The sequence below is a fragment of the Mustela nigripes genome, chromosome 12 (assembly GCF_022355385.1).
Source record: "Mustela nigripes isolate SB6536 chromosome 12, MUSNIG.SB6536, whole genome shotgun sequence".
NCBI classification, from domain to species: Eukaryota; Metazoa; Chordata; class Mammalia; order Carnivora; family Mustelidae; genus Mustela; species Mustela nigripes.
This window is the reverse complement of record NC_081568.1, coordinates 47,743,044-47,759,948: the sequence shown is the minus strand read 5'-3', so window position 1 is coordinate 47,759,948 and position 16,905 is coordinate 47,743,044. Positions and strand designations below refer to the sequence as shown.

At 47.4% G+C, this 16,905-nt stretch overlaps 1 protein-coding gene across 3 annotated transcripts in view; it reads right to left on the bottom strand.

Annotated features, from left to right (window-relative positions):
- Window positions 1–16,905, bottom strand: part of CYFIP2 (cytoplasmic FMR1 interacting protein 2) — a 124,502-nt gene that overhangs the window by 24,995 nt on the left and 82,602 nt on the right. For all 3 annotated transcript variants that reach the window (XM_059417244.1, XM_059417246.1, XM_059417245.1), the window contains 3 exons: window positions 13,675–13,818; window positions 12,185–12,275; window positions 10,949–11,079 (listed from right to left, as the gene is read on the bottom strand). In XM_059417244.1, the coding sequence (XP_059273227.1) occupies window positions 10,949–11,079; window positions 12,185–12,275; window positions 13,675–13,818 (366 nt within the window). The remainder of the gene's footprint in view (window positions 1–10,948; window positions 11,080–12,184; window positions 12,276–13,674; window positions 13,819–16,905) is intronic.

Below are 16,905 nucleotides of genomic sequence, written 5' to 3'. Positions count from 1 at the left end.
AAATCTCACCCACTAGCAGAAGTAGCTGGAAAAAACAAAAACCCTCATAACTTTTCTTCCTCCTTATACACTCTGACCTTGTCTGCTTAAGTGACCCTTTTTCTTCTTAACTTCCCAGATTCCGTAATGAAGTTTCTCCCCCCTCAACCCTGTTATGAAAAACACCGAACCTATAAAATATCCAAAAGAACAATGCACATCCTTATAGTCTTGTCATAGAGTGACCCGTTCTTTTCCCATTTCTGCTTTGACTCGGTGCATTTTACTAAATCACCGACAGCAAGTAGAAGTCATTGTTTTCCTCAGTCTTTGCTACTTCAGCAGTAAAACTGAGAGGATCCTCAGTACTGTAAGTGCAGGCATTCAAAGATATTCTTGATTTCATATAAGATGCAGCTGATACTACAATGTCCTTAGTTGTCTCTAAAATGTTCCTTTTATAGCCCCCCCCTTTCTTTTTTTGGAACCAGGATCCAACCATAATGGGTTTTCTAAAGTGTGAAGAAGTGTGACTGCTCTACACAAAAGGAATTCAAGGAATTCCTTGCTGGGGAACTGCTGTATGCTCCTGCTTCCACATGGGGCTCTCTGCATGGGGCTCTTTCTGGAAGGAGCTAGTGAGTGACCATTGCCTTCAGGCCGCTTTTGGACTTAGCGAGTGCCATGCTCATGCGTATTATTCCTGCTGTTTAGGACAACTCCTAACACCATACGGCTATGAGGGCAGTGATCATGAGATGATTAATAAGAACCAAAAGCTACTGTGAAATTGCACTCTGTCAACAGAGCGAGTACAAGTGAAGATGTTTTGGAATTGGGTTGCAAACATATTTTATTGTAAGGGACCCTCATACAAATTCTTCAATGGATGACTACTTTATTTTCTGTATTGGCTTCAGTTTTAAAATTTTTTCTTTGCTATTAAAACTCATGGACCATGAGGGATTTCTTTCCTTTGTTTCATTTTTTGGGGGTGAAATATTTTTAACTACTGATTTAAGTTTTGGGTTTTTTTTATTTTTATTTTTTATTTTTTAAGTAAACTCTTTGCCCAACATGAGGCTTGAACTCACGACCTCAAGATCAAGGGTCAGATGCTCCACTGACTGAGCCAGTCAGACGCCCCAACTGTAAGGGATTTCTACCAAATACCACAAAACCTCATGTTCCCCAACTCACTCAGCCTGAGGCTAACTGGAGACTTGATTTCTCTTGTGTAAAGGACACCCTACAAATTCAGGATACATATTAAAAAAAAAAAAAGTGTCAATGTGATCCTACACATGTTGGATTTACATACAACAGCTTCAGATGCTACCTTTAGGCTCCAGTTCTGGGTGGAAAAAACTATGTATCAGTTTTAGCCCATCTCCTAAAGGGAATCATCAAACCAGTCTCAGAACACTATTTTCCTAATATTCTAACTTTTGAGGCAACAAAAAGACAGTTACACTAACACTAATATTTTATGTTTTTGTCTTTGTCAAGCGAGTGTGGAGAAATGAGCTGGGAACTGGAGGCTGAGGACCCCTCTGCCCCCTAGGAAACCCACTCTGGTATTCTGGTGGGAGGAGTGTGTGTGGGGCAGGGGAGGGGGTGTACAGGGCCTAACCAGAGAGCCCAGCATTCTAAACATTTCCTTATATGGACACACATGGATGGTTAGTGAAGTGTTCCTTGTATGCTGATGTTAAACCCCAAAGGTACAGGGCCCCAAGAAGCAAGCAACAAATCAGGCTTCCCACACCTAGCTTTGCAAAGAAAGCATGAGCCCCAGCTTCTAGCCCCTCCTGGTCTGGAATTCCAGAGGCAGTAGAAAGCTCGACAGTGATACAGTCCATCTGCTCCTGCTCGGTGGGGCCCTCACTTCCAGGAGTTCTTTGTAAACCTGGCCAAATAAATCTGTGATCTTATCTAATTCTGTGCATCTGTGGGTGTGTTTGTGTGTGGGCGGGTCTGTCCCCACCAATCTGCCCCTCACTTGAATAATGCTGTATGTTACCATGTCTCACCTCTGCTCTTTCTCCCTGCTTCCTGAAGGGTCAAAGGGAAAAGGAATTATGATTCCGGATCAGAGTCACGTCTGGTCAGCTGGGAAAGATCTACAGTCAAGAAACTGGCTTAAGACGTCGCTCCCCACCACCACTCCCCACCCCCGGTGCATGTCAGTGTCTTCCAAGGCTGGCATTTCCTAAAAGGTGGGTATTGGAGATGCAGGGAAATGATATTTAACAACACTGAGTCATGGTGAGAAAGTTCTTTCCTTCTCAGTTTCTGACAGCTGCAATGAGAAAGTCTCCATTTGGCCCCAGTACCTCTAACCCCCTCCCTAACATGTGCTCACTCCATTTTTAACAGAGAGCAGGCCTCAGGCTCAAAGGCCTGGGCAGGTAGCAGCTGGAATTACATTACTCTGTAATTCATTTTGATTGAATTTATTGCTCTGGTTGCTTTCTAATGATGGCAAGAGATAATGTTTTTTTTGTTAATGAAAGTGATATAAAGCATCCTTTTAAAATAAACTTAAGTTACAAAGTTAACTTAAGGGGCACCTCGGTGGCTCAGTGCGTTAAGCCTCTGCCTTTGGCTTAGGTCATGATCTCGGGGTCCTGAGATAGAGCCTTGCATTGGGCTCTCTGCTCAGCGGGGAGCTGCTCCCCCCCGCCTGCTTGTGATCTCTCCTTCTCTGTCAAATAAATAAATAAAATAAAATAAAAAGTAAATTTCAATAAAAATATTTTGCAAACAAGGGGACTAGGAGTCTGTAGATATGGCAAGAATTGTGACAACACATCAATGGCTAACCTCTGGAAACCGTGGCTAAGAAGATTCCTCCTAAACCAGGGGTTCCCCATCCTGGCTGCACATTGGACTCAGGCGTGGAGATTTGGGCCTGGGGTCTCAGCCAGGGCCTCCTCGGGGCAGGATGCAGTACAGGGGATGCTGAAGGAGCTCTGTGAGCGACTATGCTGAGTAGCCGCAGCTGGGACCACGACACCACTTCCTGGAAGCCTGGAGACATTTGCTCCCCAGTAACTTGCCGGAGAACAAACTGCATTCTGACTCCCCGAGTCCTCGGCTTGTCGGCATTTCTATCCTTGGGGGCTCCCCACAGAAAAGTCGTCGGTCCAGAACTAAATAACCGAGGCTCTAATTTCTTGGCAATCATTGGCAAGTAACGAAACAAACAGGACATGTCTCAAGGACCGGATATGGCTTTGGATTAAGGTGACTGGCCGTCTCTGTCTCAAACAGAATACTGTCACCTTGGAATAGACTGGAGGATAGACAGGGATGTTTTTACTTGTCAGCTAGAACGGAGCTAAAATGCCCCTGGTGTAGGCCATAAGAACCCTGTGTTAGGCATGGAGGATATGAAAATGACCTTCAAACAGGAAATCTGTCCCATCATTTCCTCCTCCCTGTTTCCACCATTTTATACCCTTATCACTCTTTTGTTGTGGACCATGGCTGGTGGTCCCCCAGTTTTGTTTTGTTTTTTTTTTAAAGATTTTATTTACTTATTTGACAGAGAGGGAGAGATCACAAGCAGGCAGAGGGGCAGGCCGAGAGGAGGAAGCAGGCTCGCCGCTGAGTAGAGAGCCCTATTCGATCCCAGGACCCTGAGACCGTGATCTGAGCCAAAGGCAGAGGCTTAACCCACTGAGCCGCCCAGGCGTTCCCAAACTTTTTTTTTTTTTTAAAGACTTTATTTATTTATTTGACAGGCAGAGATCACAAGTAGGCAGAGAGGCAGGCAGAGAGAGAGAGAGAGGAGGAAGCAGGCTCCCTGCTGAGCAGAGAGTCCGATACGGGGCTCGATCCCAGGACCCTGAGATCACGACCTGAGCCGAAGGCAGTGGCTTTAACCCACTGAGCCACCCAGGTGCCCCTTCCCAAACTTTTTTGATCACAAGCTTATATCAGTTAAATTCTGAGCAAACACCTCAACTGACATGTATTTATTTGACCAACTCTGGATAGCTGTCATTTTTGAACAGTGTGTTAATAAATAGGAAGGTTTAATTTCTTTCTTATTTTTTGAGTAACAGGTTAAAAACGCTGAGATCATCTTGCCCCATCCCTGGACAGCTAAGCTTCTATGCTGTAGACTGAAGGTGTTGACTGGGAACGGCGCCGTCAGGGAAGGAATCCTGTCCAATGACCTCTGAGACCTGAAGTCCCACAGACTGACTGGCCCATGGCGGGGGAGGGGGAACTCTCAGTCATGTCTGCAGAATCTGTGACTCTCACCAGTCAGACCAAGTCTGATGAAGCTAGTGGATTTGTTTTCTAGATTAGGACGTAGCTGAAAGGAGGTCAAAATACTTAAAAACTGTAAAGCCATGGGGTATCTGAGTGATGCAGTCAGTTGAGTGTCTGACACTTGGTTTCGGCACAGGTCCTAATCTCATGGATCATGAGATCAAGTCCCGAGTCAGGTTCTGGGCTCAGTGTGGAGTCTGCTTGAAATTCTGTCTCTTTCTCCTTCTGCCTATCCCCCCGGCACTCTCACTTATTCTCTCCCTCTCTCACATAAATAAATAAATCTTTAAAGACAAACAAACAAACAAAAAAACTATAAAGCGGTGTACGAGAAAGGTATTACTGGGAGTCAAGGTGCCTCCTTTTCACAAAGTCTGGCTCATGTTCAATCTAGAACATCACTGGGCTCTGAGTCTGGGCAGAAGGTGGGCTGCTTGCAGGTGGGCTGAGGGGTGCTGCTTAGTGGTGCCTGGTTGTGGGGACAGAATATTTCCTCAGTGGCTGGAGGGGTCTTTGGTCAGGGCGATGGGAAAAACAACCTTGGGTCAAGAGCAGGTGGGAATATGGAGTGAGGGTCTGAGATAGACAGTGAAGGGTGAGCTTTGCTGTTTTACTCCCCATGCCTCAGGATTGTGTACATTTGTTAACTGTGTGAGTACTTCCCCTTAAGGGAAAAGAAAGCAAAAATATTTATTGCACAAAATTCAAATAATAATTAAGAGTGTAAAGTGAAAAGTGGGAGACCCCTACCTCTTGCTCCCATCACACCCCATGTAGGTAACTACCCTTCCTAGCTCAGTGAACATTAATTTTAACTAAACAAAGTTTAAAAAATGAAAAATTAATATTAATAAAATCAATATTAATTTTATTAATTATTAATAAAATCAATAATAATAATATTAATATGCAAGGATACCCTTCGGAATGTGAACAGTGGCTATCTTTGTGTGGCAAGGTGGTTTCTGTTTTCTTTTTTCTGCTTCTTTGGGCTTTCTAGCCATGAATTCATTTCAGTTATGCAATAAGAAAAACAAAATTAAAGGAAAAGGACTATAAAGTGGAAACAGGAGAGAGAGGGGTCAGATGTGGAGCTGGAACCAAAACCAAAACAGAAACCAACAATGCCATGGGCAAGGCACTGCCGAGCAGACCGCTGTGCCTGCGTGCGCGGACTGTAAGCGTCTTTGCTTCTCACCCCAATGAGCTGTAACCCTGGGAAAGTCATCTCCCTCGTGGGGCCTTGGCTTCCTAGCTACAAAATGTGGGATTGCACTAGATCAGTAGTCCTCAACAGGGGGAGGTTTGTTTTGCCCTCTAGAGGAATAACAGGCAGTATCTGGAGACTTTTTCTGGTTGTCACAATGGGGGAGGGTGCTACCAGCACCTAGAGAGAGCGTAGAGCCCAGAGATGCTGCTCGACATCCTATGAGGCACAGGACAGATCCCTATCACAACGGGTTATCTGGCCCACACTGTGAGTGGTGCCAGCGTTGAGAAACCTGGCTTCCACCAAGCTCGGTTCTGTGAATTTGGGCCCGGCCTGTCCTGGAGCCTCCTAAAGAGAAGCCGTGAGTTCATGACTGCCCAGACTCTGGCTGTGGCCCACTTGGCAGGAGAGAAGGAATGAACAACAGGGCTCAAGGCAGGGAACACTGGAGTCCTGCAGGGGATGTCCTGCCATCAAAGGCAGACAGGCCCTCAGACAGGCTGTCTTCCTTCAAGGGCCGGGCCCTCCCTTGCTCACGTGGACAAAGAGGGCCCTCTTTTCGCCTGGGTCCTCACAATGAACAATGAGCCGGTGGCTCAAAAAGCACACAAAATTTGAGCAAAGATTCCGTGACTGTGCAGTATTTCCCTGAAGACCATCTTACGATCTCTCAGGGTGGGGGATACTAAAGGAAATACAAGTTGTTAATAACGGAGTTTCCTTCAAAAACATAGCAGGACTTATAAATAGATACCTAACAAATGCTGATTTATTTCAGGCTAGACCCAACAAATATTTAAGAGGCCCCTTTGTGGGCCCCTGATCATTGACGTACAGGCCGAGGGAGAAGCAGGTCTTTCCAGTCGCCTGTGCTGGGACAACTGGGGAAGGAAGGAAAATGCATTTCTACCTTCCCTGAAACACACACATCAATTCCAAGTGGATAACAGACTTAAAGGTCTGTTAAGCCTCAAAAGGTTAAACGCTAAAACTTTCAGAAGATAATACATCTTCATGACATTAGAGTAGGAAAGATTTTTTTTTAAAAAACAAGTCACGAAAGCACCAACCACATAGGGAAAAAATGATAAATATATCAAATGTTAAGAACTTCTGTTTATCAAAAGACACGCCACAGAAATATATTTACAATTCAGGTACCCACAATATATCAGGAATACATATAAATCAACAAGGAAAAGATGACCTGATTTAAAAACAGGCAAAAAGGGGCACCCGGGTGGATGAGTGGGTTAAGCCTCTGCCTTCGGCTTGGGTCATAGTCCTGGGGTCCAGGGATCTAGCCCAGCAATGGGCTCTCTGCTCAGCGGGGAGCCTGCTTCCTCCTCTCTCTGCCTGCCTCTTTGCCTACTTGTGATTTCCGTCAAATGAATAATAAAATCTTTAAGAAAAAAAAAAAGGTAAAAATATTGAACAGGCTTTCTTTCACAAAAGAGGCTGTACCAACAGCAGTGCCTGATGAAAAGAGGCCCGGTATCCATGGTGATCAGGGAAATCAAAGCCGTGATGAGATATCACAACACACCCACCAGAATGGCGATGACGGAAAAGACAGACAGAGCTGGTGTTCATGAGAATGTGAAGAAATGAAAACTCTCCCACATCGCTGAATGAGCGAATACATTGGCACAAACACTTTGTAAAACTGTTTGGCAGTGTCTCACGCACTAACCTAGCCATTCTGTGACACGGTAAATTCACCTAATAAAAATGAGAGCGTAGATCTACCAAAAGAAACAGACAAGAACATTCAAGGCATCTTCGTTCATAATAGCCTCACTATTCACTCTGCAGACAACCCAAACGCCCACTCACAGTAACATGGATGATTTGATTACTCTATGCAGTGAGAATACTGCATATTCCATACATTGATGTATGTTATAGACCATAATTAAACACGCCAAGCAAACAACCTGTTCACAGGTATAGAGGATTCCATACTAATACTACCCCCTGGATTTTGAGAAATATTCACAAGCACCCAACTTAAAGAGAAAAAAATATACCATTGTAGAAGTAATCAATCTTTTCAATTTATATTTTACCTACCTACAAATTAATGATACAGTAACATCTTGGTTAAAAACAAAAAGGCAAGCCACAGAATGAGAGAAGGTATTTGCAGCAAAAATTCTGATATGGAATCCCCAATCAGAAATTCTACAAATCTATTAGAAAAAGACAATGTGAGATGAATGGGCAAAAAACTTCATATTTTGGGGTGCCTGGGTGGCTCAGTTGTTAAGCTACTGCCTTCAGCTCAAGTCACAATATCAGAGTCCTGGGATCAAGTCCCACATCTGGTTCCCTGCTCAGTGGGGGGTCTGCCTCTCCCTCTCCCTCTGCCCCCCCCACCACCTGCTTGTGCTCTCTCTCTATCTCAAATAAATAAAATAAATAAAATCTTAAAAAAAAAAGAAAAAAAGCCTTCCTGCTTTGTGCTTTTCAGTATTCTTCCAGTTTTTCTGTTATTATTAATTTATTTAGGTACTATTATTTTTTGAATTAATTTTTAGTTTAATAATACATGAAAATACTTTCCTTGTGAAATATTAGACATTCCAGAAAAAATTAAAGTCCCTGTTGACACCTAATCCCAGTTTTCTCCCTGATACCTAGAGAAAAAGACTGAACTATTTGGTATATTTTTTCCTCCTAGATTTTTGTTTGCAAGGCAGTGGTATTTTGTGGGTTTTATTTCTTGTTTATCTTATATGTATGGCATCATAATGTGTGTTTTGTCCTGTGATTTTTTTTCTTTCACTCAGTACCATGTCTTTCAGCATTTTCTATGTGGGCATACACAAAGGTACTTGAGCACCTTACTCTTTGTAACTGCTTCCAAGTCCTCCATACCAGTAGACGTTCCACATTAAATAGTCCTTCCTCTGTGGATGGTCATTAAGGCCCCTCTCTCCCCTTCTTTTAGTGCTGGTAGTACCCCTCTTTAATTACAACAATGCATATGTCATGCCTCATTCTCATCTCAGGAAGCACTGTCTGGTTTGTGGAGTCCCCCAGTTGTCAGGTAGAAAGCACGGGCACAGCTCTGGGGAGCCCTAGCCCTTGCTATGTGGTCCTCCGTCAGGCCTGGAATCAGTCCTGGAAACCGGGGCTTTCCTTCCTCCACCCCTGCCGCTGACGCACCTGGGACCCCAGGAGAGCGTTCCCCTCTCTGGTTCCCACTGCCTCACGTATGAATGGAGGGGATGAGACGACAGGCTGGGGCCTCTCTCGGCTCTACAGGTCTTTTATCCTGAGTGTCCTCTTGTCTTCAGTGATATATGCAAGTGGCCACCCCGACAGGGATGCCTGAGAAGAAAATTTCCTTTCCTTATATCCCCAATAAATAATTAAATAAAATAGTCTGCCTCTGGGGGCTTGTACAGGGGAAACTTAATTGCTGCTCCCCAGGTCACAGCTCCTCATGAGAGAAGGTGCTAACAGGAGATACATAGGCCCTGGGTTTCCAGGGGCCAGCCTGCCCCCAGCTCCCTTCCTCCTGGTGCCCCGGGAGCCTCTCCCCATCTTCCTGAAGCCTTGAACAGAGCAATGTTTCCTCCTCATCTTGTCCCTGTGACTTCTGAAGGCTAAGTTTCCATGGCAACTCGGGCCACTGAACCCTGTTCAAAACCTATTCCCGTAAAAAGGAACACTTGGCTGTCTCAAGAGTCTATTTAAAGGGGAACAGAAAGGCAATTGCCCCTTATGCAGGGGGAGCAAAACCGTGTGCATCTCTGAGCCTTTCTGCAGGGAAGGGTCTGCGAGAGCATATGGGACGTGTCCCCTGTAGAGGTGGGGACCCCAGGACGGAGTGAACCGGCTCACTCGCACGGGCGATGAGGACAATGAAAAGCAGGAATCTTCGGTTCTCACTCTGAGCTTCCTTCTCTGGCTCTACCTGGGTTCTGCCTCCTCCCCAGCTCCTTCCTTCCCTCCTGCCCTCTCCACGCACCTCCTGCTTCCAGAATACTGGCCTGGGCGGCTGCAAACAGCCTCGGTCTGCTTACGGTCAGTGCTTCTCTGGAGGCTGAAAGGGCCTTTCGCCAACAGACACGGACCTCTTCATTCTCCATCTCAGGAAACTCCAGTGGTTTCCCGCCCAGGCCCGCGGCTACCTGCCTCTCCCTCCTCAGCCACTGTCTCATCCCTTGCCTCCCCCCTCCAGCCGTTCCAGGGTTCTTTCTCTTTCTTGAAGACATCAGGCTCCACCCTCTGCAAAAGCAGAGCGGCGGGACACCCAGCACTCACTATCCTGTTTTGCTTTTCATTCTTTAACAGCACGGCGCACCCTCTGCCTTCCCAGTTCTCGGTTGTTGACTTCTCCAGTCGAGCTCCTCTCGGGAGCTTAAGAACGCTGTAATTTGTCTCCCTCACCCGAGGCCGTTCACCCACAAGCTAGCACTGCACTAGCACTGAGGGGGCTCTTGGTCCCCTTGCTCTGAAAGAGGCTCCCACTGCCTCCTGGGGATGAGGCCTCTCCCTTTCCTTCCAATGCTCCGCTCCACTGCACCTGTGCCCCCAGGGCTGGAGGGCTGGGGACCCCACAACACGGAGGGAAGCAAGCAGCGCCTCTAGAGTACTAGGGAGAATGAGAAGAAGGCAGCCTCGGTGCCCGAGCCATGAGGGCTGGTGGGGGCAGATGAGCCGTCAGGCGGGGAAGGGTGTGCTGGGTCCGTGTGGGCCTGTGAGGTCGGGGAATGGGGAGGCAAGCCCTCTGTGTGGTGTGATAACTACGAGCAGTTATTTAGTTCTTACTGTATGCACTTTGCATGCTTTCTCTCCTTTGGCCTCTGAGCTACCCTGCAGGTGAGAATGGCCACCTCCCGTCACAACCAATGAAGAAACCCCTCCGAGCTCTTTCCTCAGCTTGGACCCTCACCCCTGCTTCCTCACCAGGCCAATTCCTGGTCATTCTCCTGGTCACCTCCTCAGGGAAGTCCTTCTCCCCCAGGACCACACCAGGTTCTAGCTTATATTCCCATGAAACCCTGCATTCCTCCCTCCGAGCACTTGTGCTAACATACACGTGTACAGCATCTCTGCGTAAATACTTGCTCAGCGTGAGTCTCCCTGCTACTGTCCAGGACACGGGGCAGGGACTGGCCACCACTATATCCCCCGGGGCAGTGCCTGGCCTGTGGCGTCCAAGTGGTTATTATTTAATGAGAGGATGGAAAACTAAACCCGGCTGGGTGGCCAAGATCCCGCAGCTGGACAAGGTAGGGCCGGGACAGGAACCCAGGTCTGCCTAGCGTCCATGCCTGCCCTCCTCCCAGGGTTCAAGTGGTCGGAGCTGTGTAAAGGCAGAACCCAGATGTCGGGTGTGCCCCGCACGGGAGGAGCACAAGTCTATGCTGCAGGCCTCCCGAGCAGGGTGTGCTAGAGGGGCCTCAAGTATCTGGCTGGGGGGTGGGGGTCCCCAGTGTCTTTGGGCTCAGGACTCACCAGAGCTTGCTCTATGAGCAGGCAGAAGAGGATGGCATTGCCCACCTCTCTCAGGCTCTGGAACACGTCTGTCTTGAGCTCTGCGTACTCGATGATGTCCTTCAGCTGGTGGTGGAAGAACTCCAGGATCCCTGGGGGACGAAGGCAGCTGGTTAGCGGGAAACCGTCCCTGCTTGGTCAGGATTATGGGAAGTGCTGACTGAGCAGCAGTCCCAGGCCTGAGTGGGACAGCGGAAAACCAAACCTATGCCTCTCCGTATCTGGGCCAGGGGTGAGATTTCTTTCAGGGCTCAGGACTAAAGAAAGCTCAGGAGGCTAGCTCAAATCTTTTTTGGGGCAAAAGAGACGTATACAAATAAAGCATCCCTAGATCTCTCCCAGTCCCTCCAAACACTGATAATGATCCTGATAATGGCATGAATGAACGTTTATTTATAAATGTTAGGTATTGTGCAAAGCACTTTTCTACAACCTCTCATTTAATACTCACAAGAATACCATGCACTGGGCACTTTTATTCATTTTCAGATGAGGCTCAGAGAGGGCAGGCGGCATGCCCACAGTCACACAGCTAATAAGTGGGGCAGCTGGGATTGAAAAACCAGAGCTTTCGAGTGCAAGCCCTTTTCTCTTCTGAATAACACCCACTCAGCACCAGACAGCTTGGTTTTTAGGAAAAAACACCAGGTGCCAAACTCACAGCCTCAATCTCTCCCCATCCCCCAGGCCCCAGATTCAGTCCCTGTGCCATTCATTCTTAAGGAAGGAAAGAATGAGTCCTCTGCCCAGAGGCAGAGTGGCAAAAACTCCTGTTTCCTGACTCACCCTGGAAATGTCACTTGTGCCACCACCGGCAACACCTGCCTCCCACAAGAGGGCAAACGGAAAAGGGACCCTAGAGGGGCTGAGCTAGGAAAGACCTTAACAAGCAGACTGTAAACGCTCCCACCCCTGCTGTCCTCTCCAGGCCCGCAGCAGTGAGGCAGGTCCAGACACATCATTTACATTCATCCGGGAAGGTGGTTAGGACTGCCCAGAGCGGTTAGAAGTGGGTCAAGGCTATGTAGCTAGTGGCAGGGGCAGGACACAAACCCAGGGAGGACCCAACTTGTCTGCATGTTAGAGAGGTGAACATTCCCAGGGAGAGGGCAAGGCCCCCTGCACTCCCCCCAACGTGGGATGGGCCTGCAGGATTTCCCTGTCACTACCTTCTGCCCCTGGAGCCCCCTCACCCACCTGGGGAGCCATACTCATGCCGGGGCAAGCGGCAAATCTTGGGCATCACCTCGATCAGTGTTTTCACGTACTGGAGAATGGTTCCTTGGAGCTGACAAGAGAAGAGGGCCACGTAGGTGAGTGTACAGGCGCATCTCTGGACTGAACGCAGGGCTACTGGGGTGTACGGGGTTCTGCTGCAGCCTGTGGGCCAGTGCTAAGGACGTAATGTTTGTGTCCCCCCCCCCCAAATTCATATACTGAAATTCCAACCCCCAATGGGGTGGCATGGGGAGACCAAGCCTTTGGGAGGTAATTAAGACATGGGAATGGAGCCTCATGATGGAATTTGCGCCCTTGTGAGAAGAGATTAGAGAGAGGGGAGGACACGGTGAGAAGGCAGGGATCTGTACACCAGGAGGGTCTACACTAGCGACCTACCCGGATGCCGACACCTTGATCATAGAGAGCCAGCCTCCGGCACTGTGAAAAATCAGTGGTTGTTGGTGAAGCCACCCAATCTGTGGTATTCTGTTCTAGCAGCCTGAGCTACATATGACAGGAAGACACTACTCCTTGGGAGAGGGTAAGAGTCCCTCCTAAAGCTGGGGCACAGCGCCATCCTCCTTTATACAGAAAAATGGGCCCTTATGAGACAGAAGAGATAGCTGTCTCAGTCCCTTAGGCATAGAGACTTCCAGGAGGGCAATTTCTAGGCACAGGGTCTTTCCTGCGCATCGAGGCACTTATATAGGATCCAGACTAAGATCTAAAATGTCATGGGCCGGGGAACTGTGGAGCCTGAGGCACGTCAGGTAATTTAAACACAGACAATCCATAGGTTTGTCCAAGGCAGACGCCTTTAATCCGTTACATTTTCTGGCTTTAGCTCCACAATCTCTTAACAACTCATGGCTCTACACAGCTGTCCCCAGAGGACTGGGGTCAGCAGGTGAATACTCCTTCCCACCTCCGGCATGGTTATTCACTACTTTGTTTACTTCTGTTTCGTCATCTCCAATTTTTGGGAAAATCCGGAGTGTCATAGGGAACTACATGAAGGCTCTGATGATCATATTTGGGGCGGACACAAAACTCTCTTGAGGCCAGTGCAGTACTGCAAGTGTTTAGCAAGAGATTCCCAAGAGAGAGCGAGGCATGGTGATTGATTAGAGATGTCTGCCATGAGCACGGGTTGGGGGAAATGGTGGCATGCGTGTCATGGATTTCTCATGCTCAAATTAGAAAACACTACATAGGAGGACGGTACAAGCAGCAATTAGTAGGCCCTAAAGGTCCAAATCAGATTGCTGAGTTCATTTATCAAGCACAATGAGTGAGCTCTGGGTCAGAAAAGGAGAGGCAAAGCCACAAGGTCTGAAGGTACGCACAAGTATCACAGAGCGCTAGGTAAGAGGAACCCGGGGATAAGGACACAGGATTCCCAGGCTGATTCTCATGGGCAGAGCTGAAGGCATGTCCCAGGCCTCATGGAGAGGGCTTTTCCTTACCAGGCTCTTGACAATCTTTAGGAGTTCCTCCATGACCACCGCGATGCCCTGGTAACCCAGGAGTCTGCAGATGGTCTTGAAGTGAGGGGGGCCCACAAAGTTCCTGTACGAGCTGTAGATGTGGCTGTAGGCAATGTTGAGAGGCTGGAAGACAGAGGTTGCGGCAAAGTGAGAGGCTGGGAAGTAAGTGGATGCTGACATGAGTCCCAGAGGGAGATTTTTGGCTGCTCAAAGGGACGAAAACCTGACATCATCTGCGAGCTCTCACTGGGGACCCCCATGATTATGTTTGCAAGAAGATGGTCACGGAGAGAGGTGTGGTCCGTGACCACAGAGTAGCGTGAAGGCCACTCCGTGAAGAGTGGTCCCCAGCAGAAGAGGAGGACGGGTCTCCAGGCAAGTATCTTTTTTACAAGCACCCCTGCCCCCCACACACCAGAACTCTGACAAGTTGAGGCACAGGGTGGAGGTAAAACCGATGATTCTATCTTTCTAGAGACATCTTTGGGACCAGAAACTGACTAGAAGAACCGTGTGGAAACTCGGTAGCTGACTCGGCACTGCCTCCTTCTACTTTTCCTTGTCTCCATTCGTAACAGGTGGGGTCCCGGGACCTTATGGGACTGGGAGGCAGGAGACCTGTGCCGAGTGCCTGCGAATCACCAACGCTCTTCCGAGCCTTCTATGAGATGAGGGTGGTGGATTAAATCAGGGGTTTCATGACTTTTCAAGAAGTAGTCCAATGAAATGTATCATGTAGCTGGGGTGTGAAAGAGACCAAAGCAGAGTGGCATTGGGGGCCCAGGGCCCTGGCCACTGACCGGCCACCTCCATTGTCCTCTAGACTCCATGACACACCTTCACCGAATTCATGGAATTTGTTTCGGATTTTTCTGTCTGGGAATATGTGACTAAAATATAGGGCCCCAAGCTGGTCTCGCTCGGTGGGTGACTTACATTTTTGAAATGCTGCTACTTATGAACCACCTCATGTCAGGCTTCGTGAAGCCCTCCATGTGCGTTCTCGTTCAATCCTCACAACACACACATGCACACAGACACCTCTTAGCCCCATTTCACAGATGAAGGGACTGAGGTTCAGGGTGGTAAAGAGCTTGTTCAAGGTCACGGTCCTTAGGTAATTGAGCCCTGACTTGAATCCAGAGAGGTCTGATTCCAAAGCCCACATTCTTCACCTCTATATATAATAGTGGACTTTGGAGGCTGAATTCTATTAGAGACCACATCCCGTTTTTTAGATAAAGCCTCACTTTAAAGCTTAGTTCCGAGTATAGTTTCCTACCTGGAATTGTAAAAATCTTATATATGGAGCATGCAAATATGTAAAGACGACATCTGATGTTTTATTAGTGGGAAATTTTCTATTAGTTGGCTATTAGAAATTCTATATAAATTAAATACAAACTGTAATGATGCTTTTGGAGGACATAAGAGTCTCAATTCCCTTTGGAGCTATTGAAGGAAAATGTAATCATGTTCAGTCTAGGCTTTGTAGTAAGTCTGTTCTACTATAAATGAATTCTAAACTTTAAACGTAAGCATCACATTCATAGTACTCTCTAATAACAAGGATGCATGAAGAATACAATTCGAGGACCCACTAATAATAAGAACTCATGAGGAATCAGAACACCCCTGCATCCAGCAGGTTGAATAATAGCTCGTTTGGTAAGGGAATGCCTACATCTGGTAAGGCTTGGACATGAGAAGGGGCAGAATTCTGCACTCGACACTGATGTACCATCACGGTGAACTCTACTTGAACCTGGGGGAGGATATCTTCTACGTAGTTACTGGAGATTTCTAAATGTTGTGAGGCAGGGAAGGTTTATGTAGGGAGGGAAATATAACAGATTGAAATGCATGAAGTTCACCAAAGTCCATGTTCAACAAACCCTGGAAATGTATGAATGAGTTGTTGAGTTTGATTCAGCCAATCATGGAACCAAGCTGGGCACTTTCTGTGTATGAAAATAAACCATTTCAGTGTCTCTGTAAGAGGCCACGCAGCAAACAGGGCTGGGACACCGTGTGGTGAGATGCTCACTCTCCTGAGTGCATCCTAGCTCTGTCCCTATTATCAAAGCCCTGTTCTGTCTTCTCCTGCTTCCAGCACTAGGGATGAGAAGTATACAGCAAACACCGCGGCCAACTTCTGGTTGGGGAATGAGACTGAGGAGAAAGGGGCAGGAGAGAATTGTCTAGGGGATGGAAATGCCCCACCTGGTGCGGGGGTTGCTGTCTACACAGATAGATGTACACCCTTGTCAAAACTCATGAAACTGTATGTACACTCATGACTGTGTATGGTACAGACTGAAAGGCTGGATTCCCTCAAAATTCATGTGTTGAAATCCTAACCCCTGCTGTGATGGGATTAAGAGGGGGACCTTTGGGAGGTAATTAAAGCCCTGAGGATGGAGGCCAAGTGAATGGCATGAGTGCCCTGTAAGAAGACAAGCAAGGACTTGTTCTCCTTCTGCTCTCCATCACGCGGGATCCAGTGAGAAGGCATGTGCAAACCGTCAAGTGGGTCTATGCCAGACACCCGATCTGCTAATGCGTGGTCTCAGACTTCCCAGCCTCTAGGCAATAGATTAATGTTGTAGAAGTTACCCAGTCTATGAGAGTCTTATTAGAGCAGCCTCAAATCATTAAGACTGTACAACTTCCTGTATATGATTCTAACTCATTGTAGAAATAAACTGAATAAAACCCACTGGACCATACCATAGCCTAATTTACTTCCCAACATTTGTTTTCAAAGCTTAAAAAAAAACCCAAAACCATGATTTGAATTTCCTCCTGAAAAGGGGCTGCAACTCAAGCCTAACCCAGGAACAAGGGAATGACAACTCGGCTGTGCTAAGGGCATGTGCCAGAGCTCAGTGACTTCCAGAACCATCTTCTCATCTTCCCACATGCACCAGGCCCTCTGGACCCCTGCTCAGAGCATTTCTCCTTCATCCCTTCTCAAGTATCCTACGAAAGGGATTTCTGAGCAGCAGGGAGGTTCCAACGGATACCCCTGAAGGGCACAAAAATAATCAACTACTTTTTTTTTTTTTTTTCGGATTCTCTTTTTTGTCTTGCTTTGTCTGATTCTAAAGGACCAGCTAAAGGGTGGGTATACCTGAGTTTGAATCCTAAGTCCACAAATTTACTAGTTAGATGATTCTGAGCAAATTATTTAAATGGTCTAAGCTGTGA